Source organism: Quercus suber, unplaced genomic scaffold, assembly GCF_002906115.3.
Source record: "Quercus suber isolate HL8 unplaced genomic scaffold, Cork oak 2.0 scaffold_68, whole genome shotgun sequence".
Lineage (NCBI taxonomy): Eukaryota > Viridiplantae > Streptophyta > Magnoliopsida > Fagales > Fagaceae > Quercus > Quercus suber.
In genome coordinates this window covers 845,857-857,414 of record NW_027069533.1, presented here as the reverse complement: position 1 = coordinate 857,414, position 11,558 = coordinate 845,857, and the positions used below count along the sequence as shown (strand labels likewise).

Sequence of the window (11,558 nt, the reverse complement as noted above, 5' to 3'; positions counted from 1 at the left end):
AAAAAAATGGTGCGCAGTATGGAGAGTATAAGAACAGAGTGAGTAAAAATAGAAGGTGACTCAGACCCACGAGGAAAGAAAAGAAAGGGCCTTAGGTCTCAGCGAGAAGAACGACCCAGTGTTGGAAATCCAAACCCACTATACAAGTAAGTTGTGAGCCCAACTTGAGGCCCAGTCAGACGGGTTTCGGTATCGGGTGCGTACACTTTCTTACTAAAAATTTGTTTCTAGTTAATTTTTATTCGAAGTGTTAAACCTATCTTTTAACGATTAATAAAGAATCTAGCATGCATGTTATTCGAATTTCATATGAACTTTAGAGATAAATAACAACATATTAGCCAAATTATCAAGCACATGAGTCCCACATCACTTGTTTATGTTAAATGACTATTTTATTTTAATTTTTGAAATTTTAGTAATAGTTTATTAGCATGACTTTTACTAGCACTTAGCTTCAAAATTTACGAATAAAATTGGATATGTTATGCACTTTAATTTATTATTATTATTATTATTATTATTATTAAGGATCAAACAACACAAAATCTATATCATTTACTCAATTCAACCAAATCATTTTAGACTCAACTTAACTCAGGCATGCTCAAAACAACTAAGTGTATATTTGGGAACAAAGGACCAAGTTGACCAAATAGACCAAACTGGACCAAATGGACCGAGTTGAACTAAATTGTCTGAATTGGACTAATGTGGACTGGATGCACCAAAGGGGACCTAATGGACGAAAAGGACCAAATTGGACCAAATGGACTAAAGCGGACCTAAGTGACCGAAGTGGATCGACATGGATCAAAATGACTGAATGACCAAAGTGGACTGAATGGACAGACATGGACCGAAGTGATCAGAATTAGTACGAAATGGACCGAACTCGACCAAATCGACTAAATTGAACCAAATTGGACTGAAGGGACTGAAATGGACCAGAAAAACCAAAGTGAACTATGGATTGAATTGGGCCGAAATGGACCTAATTGGACCAAAGTGGACTGAAGTGGGTGTTTATTATCTCTATCTCTTTAAATTGATGAAAATAACATATGGCTGTCTAAGTAGGAACAGAACTAAACCCATCAACCTAGCCTTAAATACTACATTAGCATATGGATATAAACACAGTGGTGAAAAATAAGATTTTTTTTTTTTTCAAGTATAAACTAAAAATTAAATAATAGTGTCTCTGCCCAAAATGTTTGTATTTCTCGTATTTTCTATTATAAATTACATTTAGGTTTAAGAATATGTAAAGTCTTGGTAATAAAAAGTGACGATCCTATTATGATTGGTAAGTTACGAATCATTAATTCCTACTAGGATCTTTCTGACTTCCTTTTTTTTTTTCTTTTTTTGAAGTACCCATTGTACACATCAACCATACAATCAACTGTTGATTCTTCTTGGTCTTTTCAATGAAGACATTTATGGTTCAATCCCTCCTTCTTGTGGTAACTATACAGAGAGAGGGGAATGCAAGTTTGCATTTTGAACATTATGAGCTTTTCTCTTTTCCCAGAAGGCTGCAACATGCAAGTTTTGCATTCATCTCAAACTAAAATTAAAGCTAAGAATGTATCATTTTCCAATGGGAGCGATAAGGTTAAAGATGATGAAGTTATTCCCTGTTCGTCTTTGAGAATTATCCAGTATATATACCCTTCATCTTATTTGCAAAATTGGCATTCTCTATTAAGCATTCTTGAACCTACATATATTCTATTATTATGCATTTATGCTCATAAGAACACACAATCAAACACAGCTAATTTGTGAAAGGCCTTGTAGCTGAATTAACACCTTCTCATCAAGGGCGGCTTAATGCATTTGGAGGCCTAAGGCGAAAACTAAAATTGAGGTCTTATATATATATATATATATATTTAAATATGGCTTTTAAAAAAATAAAATTTTATTTAAATTTTATTATCTTGTTTTAGATGCAAAATTATTATTAATTAACATGAACCACATAAAATTTCTTTTTTAGAAAGTATATAGACACAAATAATTTGAAAAAACTTGTCATACCTGTTGATGTGGTAGATTGAACGGTAAGTAAAAAAATGATATTAGTGGTGGACCTATGTGAGAATTAGTAAAAGGTTACTAACTCAACTATTATGAAAATTGTTGTAAAATTTGTGTGTATTGCTCTCTTTTTTATTTTTTGAAAAATGCTACATTTACAATATTTTTCATAACAAATTTTAGGTGTTAAGTTGTTACAGGTTCTAATTTGAACCCCCAACTAAAATTAATTTTTTGCCATCATTTTCAACCCATAATAACTTGCTACTTAGGATTTATTGTAAATATGTTGTGAAAAATGTTGTGGACGTAGTATCTCTCTCTCTCCTTTTTCTTGTTTTTCATTTGATAAAAAATTATTATTTTATTTATTGGCTAATATTTGGGCTTAATTAATTAAAGAAATAATCATATTTGTTAAAATTTGGAGGCTTTTTTTCTACTTAGAGCCTTAGGCAGCTACATCAATTGCATATATAATAGAGCCAGCACTACTCCTCATGCAGAAAGTGCTTAGGGGTTTAGGATGAAAAGGGTTTGAGTTACGGGAACAACAGTATGTTATAATTATCTCTCAAAAAAAAAAAATCACACAGCTAATTTAATGGAATATTATATGATACCATGGAGCTCTCAGCCCAAATTTATTAAGACCTAGATGAATGGAGCCGAATCAAGTCACATACTCATCAATCTAATTTGAGAATAAAGGAGAACTTCGAAAGCTAATTAAGTTTAGATTTTCTCAATGAATCTTGAAGGAGTCTGTAAGCAATTTAAATCCCATTGAAAAGATGGAAAGAAAAATTCTAAAAGAGTGTCATTTATTCATTTTAATCATATTGGCTCCAAATAGTTAGAAATTTTAAAAATAAGATTGGTTTCACTAATCACTATTCATTTTGAAGGAACCTTATATTTTCTGATATTGGTTCATATGTACACTATTATGTGAGAGATTAATTCTTAATATATGGACATCGATTTTTTTTTTTTTTTGGATCTAAAATAAATGGACCTTGATTAGATCTTATCTTTTATCAATTGCCATCATGCTCTTTCAAAAAAAAAAAAAAAATTCCATCATGCATTCATGCCTCACAATTTAAACAAGATGATGAAAGATGCAGAGTGCAGACAGAGTACAATACAAGAAATCTTTATTATTATTATTATTATTATTTTAATTTGAAGCAAGTTTATTGAAAAAGAAACATTGTCATTATTTTATTAATGGAACTATTTTCTATCTAAGCAGCTTGGATTACTCCTTTAATTAATAGCTTTCCTCCTGTTGCTTTTGCTCACAGTACATGCTACGTCCTGCAGCCACATTCAAGAAAGGCGCGAAATTCAGTACACCAAAGGAAAAAAATAATTTAAACAAATTTAAAGTAAAAGAACTAACATTTTACTAGAAAAATTCAAAATTATTCATAATAGAAATTAACATTAAAAACTTGATTGATTACCTGTTGCTTAGGAGAGATCCAAGTTAAAAAAAGCTCTCTTGGTACTCTAACATAAACAACGACCTTCTTTTAGGCTTTTCATCAGCTTTGATACATAACTCCTTATAACCAAAAATGTTTCTAATAACTTGAGCATTCATCATGAAGAAGAAAATTTTCAAAAAAGTAGGGTATTCCATGATTTTCACTTTCAAGTTTAACTCCTTTTTCTAGAACTTACTAGTGCAATGATCAAAATAGGTGCTGCACTAAAATTTATATAGGCCTGAAGGTATGTTTTCATTTGCTTCCTATGCGGCATCTAAGTTGTAAAATATTATTCATTAGGACATGATATGCTCAAAAATTCAAGCCCAACAACCACTAATTTTATTGTTCCAATTAATTCTCCATATTTGCAAAGATATTGTAAGATCACCTACCTAAATTAGCTAAAACTCATAACCTTGCATAGATTATTTTTCAATTGCGTACCAATTTTTCCTTCTTAAGCTTATGCAAGAGACAAGTAATTATACTTATAAGGTAAGGAAGACAATTGGAGTGATAATGCGTGAGGTTCATTGGAGTACATGTATCCACACTCACACACAAATCTATTCCAAGTTAATTAGAATTTGAAATATATTATTTCGTGTATCCAGACTACAGAATTTATTCAGTTAGATAAACATTTAATAGAAAACACAAGAAAAAAAAAAGTTGCTCAAAAATAAAGATTAATAGTAAAAATATTTCACGGACCAAAGGAAGCCTTCCAGTAGTTCTAATTCCAAACAAAGATTAATTTCCTTATTCTCTCAAAAAGAGAGTCTAATACAAGGGTGAGAAATTCATTCATATACACCAGTGATCTTCTCCTCAGTAGAAACATTAAGGCTTCCATTGATGTAATGGAATACTTAATGTTTCCACTGATGAGAAGACCTGTGGTATGAAAAGGAAGATCACTACCGAATCTAGAGATTGAGAGGATGGTCAAGGACGCAAAGAGATTCAAGGCTAAAGATGATTGTCAAGAGCCTTCTAATTCAATTTATAGGCACCTTTAATAACAACATATACTTATCCTAAATTTAGTTTCATGAGCTGAGAAGTTAGAATTTCCTAAGGCTAAGGACTCGGTAACAACTACTCAATTCAACTCAAATACTCATAGAGAAGTGCTACATCAGCTCCTAGGATCTTGCAATATCCCAAACCACCATATATTGTTGATCTTTTCTATTGTATTCCTCGTGGGCCTGACAATTTGTGGATCGTTCTTACTTCATATACAGTACCTAAAATTTACATTAATTTAGCTTTTCATACTTAATTTCTAAGAAGTTCATTCTCAAAAAAAAAAATTTCTAAGAAGTTTATTGAAAACACTTTCTAACTAACAGGGGCGGCTTGATGTATTTAGGAGCCTAAAGCGAAAATTGATTATTTTATTTTAGATGCAAAATTACTACTAATTAACATAAACTATGTAGAATTTTTTTTTTTTAAATTTTATAAACAGAAAAAATTTAACAAAATTTTTCATACTTGTTGATATGGTAGATTGATTATAGTAAGTAAAATAGTGGTATTAGTGGTGGACTTATAGTGAGAACTAGTAAAAGTTTGCTAACTAAGCTCTTATTATTATTCTTATTTTTTTTAGAAGTACAACATTCACAATATTTTTTTACAACAAATCCTAAGTTTTAAGTTGCTTTTTTTTTTCTTTGAAAATATCACTATAATTATTTTTTTGCCATCAATAATAGGTTGTAACAACCTGCTACTTAGCATAATTGTAAAAGTGTTGTAAAAAATATTGTGAACGTTGCATTTTTCTCTATTTTTTATTTGTTTTTTGGGGGGGGGGGTTAAACACTATTCTTCATTGGACAACCAGGGTGGCCTACAACTTTCTTGAAATTTTTATGCTCCTGGCCTGATATCAATTTAGCTCTCCAACATTCAGTCATAGCAAAATACATAAATAAATAATCAAAATATTATATTAATTCCCAACTGATAGGAGTGCAAAGAAAGGGTTAAAAAGCAGCTTGAAAAAAAATTGAGGTAGTGTTCTTATTAATGTGAGTTGCATTAAGCATCAAAAATTACTAACCTTTAGCATACATGGCTGTCCTTAGAAGAGGCATTCTGTTTTCCCAACAAATGGCAGCGCCTAATTTTCCAATTGGAGTTTCAAAGACTGGAATTGTCGATCCATCTCCAAATCCCCAGATGATACGCTCCAATGATGTTGGCATAACTTTCCGATGCTTTCCCAGGTAACGACCTTGAGAATCAAAGAACAGAACAGTACAGTAGAGTGTATATCCATCTCTTTCTATCACACCCATTACCAAATATACCTTATACTTTCCAGCCATTGCTGCTAACCGGTCAACTTCAGGACCTACATTGTATCAAATAAATCAATGAAAACTAAACATACCCATTATTATATGGACTCATTAAAATCTAATTTAGGCCTCCAAATGGCATGACAAAGAAAGTATAGGTAATTTTTTGTTGTTATTCTATGCTGCAACTTGATGTTTTTCATTTAAATCACTGAAAAGACCTGAATTCCAACTATCATGAGGTCAAAATGACTTTATCTTAAGTTGCCATACATCAACAAAAAGCTTCATAAAAAGGGATGAAAAATTCTACAGGCACACACCTGCACACATGCGCGTGCACACACACACACACTTTTCTATTACATTAATAAGGGAATGATTTTGCATTGCATCAAAATTTGTTGATGTAAGGTTCAGCCAGAAAGAAAACTGTAATAAAAAATATTAAAAAAATTTAAAAATTGAAAAGATAATGGAATTTGAGTGTCCAAAAATGTTGAAATTTGGTTACATGTAGGATTTCATTTCAATTATGATATAGTTATATAAACATATCCAAATATGCATCTTACCTAAACTACTTTGAATCCAACCGATTCAGAACTTGCATTCTTGATGCAATTACAGGAAAAAACCTAAAAGAACTAGTTTTTTTTTTTTTTAATGATCTTTCACAAATTACTTGCAAGTAGGTTCTAGTTAACTCAATTGGTAAAATTTCTAGTCGTTAAATTAGAGATTTGGGGTTCGAACTCCCGATACACTATAAAACCAATTGGCGTTTTAGCTTGATGATAAAAAACAATCATCATAAAGCGGACTTCATAGGTTAAAAATCTATAGTATCTATCAAAGCAAAATAAAAAGATTACAACAAACTCAGTTTTACGAAAGATCAATTTTGGGAAAATCGGTCATAAGTCATAATTGCATCAATCTATAAAAAAATACCACAATAACAATACAATGATACATGTTGTCGTCTAAGAGACAGAGTACTCACATCTCTTCACACCAAATACAAATGAAAATCAAAGTTCCTTGAGAAAGAAGAGAATCTATTTAAATAGGTATAAACTTTCCATATTAGATTTTCTTATATTGGTCATTACACACACACCTGACGAGTTCTGATGTCACAACTTCATACTTTGCCTTCCTCTTATAGGTGAAGGAGACGCTATTTGAGTTAGAGCTCATTCGCACTTGTCATGTTAGATTTACCCAAGAAAGACATACAATCACAATTTCTTTTTGTTGCACCAAAGTACTCACCAATCATTATTCCAATGCTAAACCAGAATAGGACTTCATAAGAATAAAAGAATAACAGAAGATGATATTCTTCACTTCAACAAATTGTTGAATTAATTACAACCAATAGGTAATAAGAAGTTATCTGATTATCTGAAGTCATGCTTCCACAAGATCAACGATTCAATTACAATCCAAACTGACATTCAACCAGATCAAGGTGGCCTAATTAATTTCGTCAAATCCAGGTTCTAACTCATAATCAATCCATCCAATAAGTGCAAATCAACCTGGAAACGGAGTCTTACCAGGTACATCAATGGCTGAAGCATGGTACTTGCGGAACTCCTCTTTACCCTTTGCTGTTCGGTTCCCAATTGTAACGCCGAAATTTGAACCTCGCGGATAACCACCCACAAATGCTTCTGGAAACACAACCAGCTGGGCTCCATACCCGGCAGCTTCAGCCAGCAACCTTTCAGCCTTATCTATACATTCAATCAGAAAATTAAAGCCAGAACCACTAACCACACACACACACCAAAAAACAAGTACACAAAACCCCATGTGATTAATCCTTAAAACACAAAACCCCATCAAATTTTGAACGTAACACTTAACCTTAACCCCCTTGATATTGTTTTATGTGTAAATTTAAACATATGTCAAATAAACCCTGAGTTGCCAATTTGATGATACGTGTCCATATTTAGAATTGCATTCTCACATAAAACAATACCACATAAGGAAACAACTGGGTTTTGTGTATTTTTCCAAAAAATGAATTATGACTCACATGTAACACACAGATTGAAATTCTCTTCATTTCCCAGAGACCACAGTCACAAACTCACAATTGATGAAGTTTTTAGAAAGTAGAAACCCAACAGAGACAACATAATTATTTCAGGTTAAAGGAAAAAAAAACACACACACACACATTGACACAGAGTAGTATTGAGTGAACAGTATCCAAGTAATTCAATTAACCAAAGGTGACAACAAGTGAGCAAAGAAGTGGGACCTAGAGTGGCAGGGGTGTCGTAGAAAACAGTTGAAGCCTGGACCACGGTGGCTCGGACCACCGTGGGTGCGGACGAGTCGACACCCATGTCGACCTCCGCGAACACCGGTCCGTGTGCTGCGGGTACAAGCGCCATGTCTTCTTTTCGTTGTCTACTTCGCCTGTCTGCTTGTCTCAATAGTCCAAGAGTATCCGCTTGCTGCTGATTTCTTATCAGAAAGAGAGAGAAAAGGCTGGTGGGTGGAATAGTCCGTAAAATATTGTTTAAAAATTAAAAATATATATTTAAATACATATATCAAATGGACCTGAATGGTTTTTTTTTTTGTTTTTGTTTTTTTTTTTTTTTTTTTAAGATAATGAGATAAAAATTTTCCCCACCTGCCACTCATTCTTGTCTTTCTTGCGAGAGACCATGAATCCAGTTACTTGGCCACGGCCAGCTCAACTTTTTTTGTTTTTAGAATACTAATTATGATTAACGCACACATAAAGGGAGGGAAGGGCCTAACTTAAGATACACTGTATAAATTTTAAACATTTTAATTCACACTTATTTTTTAATGTAAAATTATCATAATTAAGTGCGTATGACCAAAAGATTTATGTAAAGTTTTTAATATATAATATTAATTAAATAAATTTATGAAATATTAATCAAATCAAGGTTAATTACACACATTAAATATAATTTAAGAATAATATTAACTAACTATGGTAAATTTTATATAGAGAATTGAATAGGATAAATACATATTGGGTTCATATTCTTTTATACTATATTTCAATTTAATCTTTAACATTTTAATTGTGTAATTTGATCCATAATATTTTAATTTAATCTCTACTGTCATCTCTTGGATAGAATTTGCTGACATGGCAAATGACCAAATAGTTTATTGTCATATCGTTGACCTAATAAACTCAACACGACCTGAGTTAATTTAGCCAAAACACTTATGAAGGCTTTTGTGTCTGAAAACGGGTTATGGGTCAAATGTCGAGTTTAAGAAAATCCTAGTTGAACAACTTGACTTGACCACATCTTTTAGGCTAAAGTATTGCTTTCATCCTGAAATTTGCATAAATTTTATTTTTTATCCTTAAACTTTAAAAAGCTCTTTGTTTTTTCTCTTTGTTTTTTTTTCCTTTTCTAAACTAATGAAAATGTTACACTTTCTATACTAACATTAATTTTTTTTTTTTTTTTTTATACCTAAACTATAGGAAAAAAAAAAAAAAACCTCTATTGCGGGACACAAAGGAATAATGCGATAATGAATCACCTCCTACTAAATCCGGTGGGTCTAATTCATCATGGGACAAATGAGGGGGGACTAGATGCGAGATAAGAAATGAGTACAGGGTAATAACCACTGATAACAAATCTGGTTTCCTTAGGAACCAAATTTCAGAGACCAAATCTTGTTCAAATTACTTTTTTTTTTTTTTTTCATACTAACTTCTTAGGATACAACAATGACCACAAACAGTAATAAGATGTCAAAACTAGTGTCGCAACATAGTTGTCAATATCATATTGTATGTAAAAAATTTCTTATCGTAAGGGTGTATTATAAGTACTCATGAATCGTAGAATATAGTATATATATCGTATGAATGGTATTGTATCGTAAAATCATAACTAATTACTTTAAATTAGGATTTTTTTTTTTTTGGGTTAAAATTTGTACTTTTATTTGAATTAAGAAGTTATTAGACTAGTTTTTAACGCAAAATTATTAGGTTACTTAATTTAGCCTAATAAAATAACATGCTCATAAGTTTTTTTTTTCTCTCTCTCTCTCTTCTACAAAATTTGGACTACACACTTACACTTCACTTTCATATTTACAAAATTTATTTTTTATACTATGAATAAGGTATTAATTGACAATAGAATTATTTTATATTTTTGTCATTATTATTATTTGTGGGGCCAGAAAATTGGGTAGCCTCGGCCCACTTCGAACCAGGCCCAAGTGGCCCACGCCGAGGACGACCCTGTCCTCGGGCATCCGAGACCTCGGAAAAACACGAGGACCACCCTACCAAAGGACTCCTGGAATATCCGAGGAGGAGAGGACCCAGTGCCACGCGTTGGCAACAGAAGTACGAAGAAGGGGCAAGCCCTGGGTGAATTGTCACATCGGCATTGAATACGCTCACCTAACCCTTTTGGCCGCATTAATGGGGATGTAACCCCTTGACAGAGCAACATCGATCAGGGTGAACCACTGGAACATGGATATGGCCTCTGATGGGACAGACGGTCAGGAGGGAGACCAATAGATGATCAACAGGAGGAGGAAGAGAGGGATATATAAGAGAGGTGAGCAAAGTGTAAAAGGGGGGAAAAAGTAAAAGGGGAAGAAAAACCTCCTCGGCCATGGGCCGAGGAGCATCCCCCAGTTGTGAACTGTTCTTAGTATTTTTCAATAAAAGGAAAGTAGTTCATGCTTCATGCACGCCGGCGAGCGCCTAAACCTTCGATCCACTCTCTACAAATTCATTGTTCTGGGTTCGTTGGGCCTTTAACCCATATCCTTTGGGCTTGGGCAACAAAAACAGACTCTACAATTGGCGCCGTCTGTGGGAAGGATTAGTGCGCTGGCCGGCGCAACAGGCGATCGTTCTAAGTAATCGTTCTACGGAGGATTGGTGGTGATGCAAAAAAAAAAAAAAAAAAAAAAAAGGAGCTACCAAACAAACGTTGCAGGAAGATAAAAAAAAAAAAAAAAAAAAAAAGGAGTTACCAAACAAACGTTGCAGGAAGACAAAAGTTCAAAACAGAAGATCCAAAAAAAAAAAAAACTGCACTTTACTTTATTAAACAAAAAGTTACAATGTACAATCAGAGGCTCAGGCAGGCATGTTTTAAAACTATTCCTACAAGCTAGTTCTACAATCAGAGGCCCAAGTGGACCTGTCCTAAAACTAGCTAGAGGGAAGTGTCAACCCGTACTCTTATTGGCATCAAGAGAATGGGAGAACTTGACAATAAGATGGGGGAAGGGGGCTGAGGTTGGCTCGCTTCAAGGCCACCAACAACTCCTTTCTCGATGCGGCGGAGCTTGAACAAAGCGAGAAGCAGATGCAGGGGCACCGGGACGCCCTCCCCCGTGATGTTCCCTTGATTCTCTCCAATCCTCACGAGCGTTGGCTGTTGGAGACGGCAACACTCGGGCACCAGCCATGACATGAGTTCGCGCGTCTCTTCCATCAGGGGTGCGCTCCGGGGAGAGACATTAGATACTTCAGCGACATCCCTCCTGGCCACCGCGTACGGCACTGTCAATGTTACGCCTAGACTCTGCCGCGCCGGAAGCCCAGTGGGGGCTGCGGTTACAATGGCTCTTGGCACGGATGTCCTCACACCCGCCCAAAGCCGCCCCATATCTGCCAACT

At 33.9% G+C, this 11,558-nt stretch overlaps 1 protein-coding gene across 1 annotated transcript; it reads right to left on the bottom strand.

The window, feature by feature from the left end:
* Nucleotides 1–5,628: 5,628 nt before the first annotated feature.
* On the bottom strand, nt 5,629–8,411 carry LOC111993929 (bifunctional nitrilase/nitrile hydratase NIT4B; the record flags this gene model as incomplete). The annotated part of the gene is given in 3 exon segments (XM_065773032.1): nt 5,629–5,922; nt 7,435–7,614; nt 8,151–8,411. Coding segments are annotated over 3 exon segments (610 nt in total), but the record flags the coding sequence as incomplete, so codon positions are not given.
* Nucleotides 8,412–11,558: the final 3,147 nt, after the last annotated feature.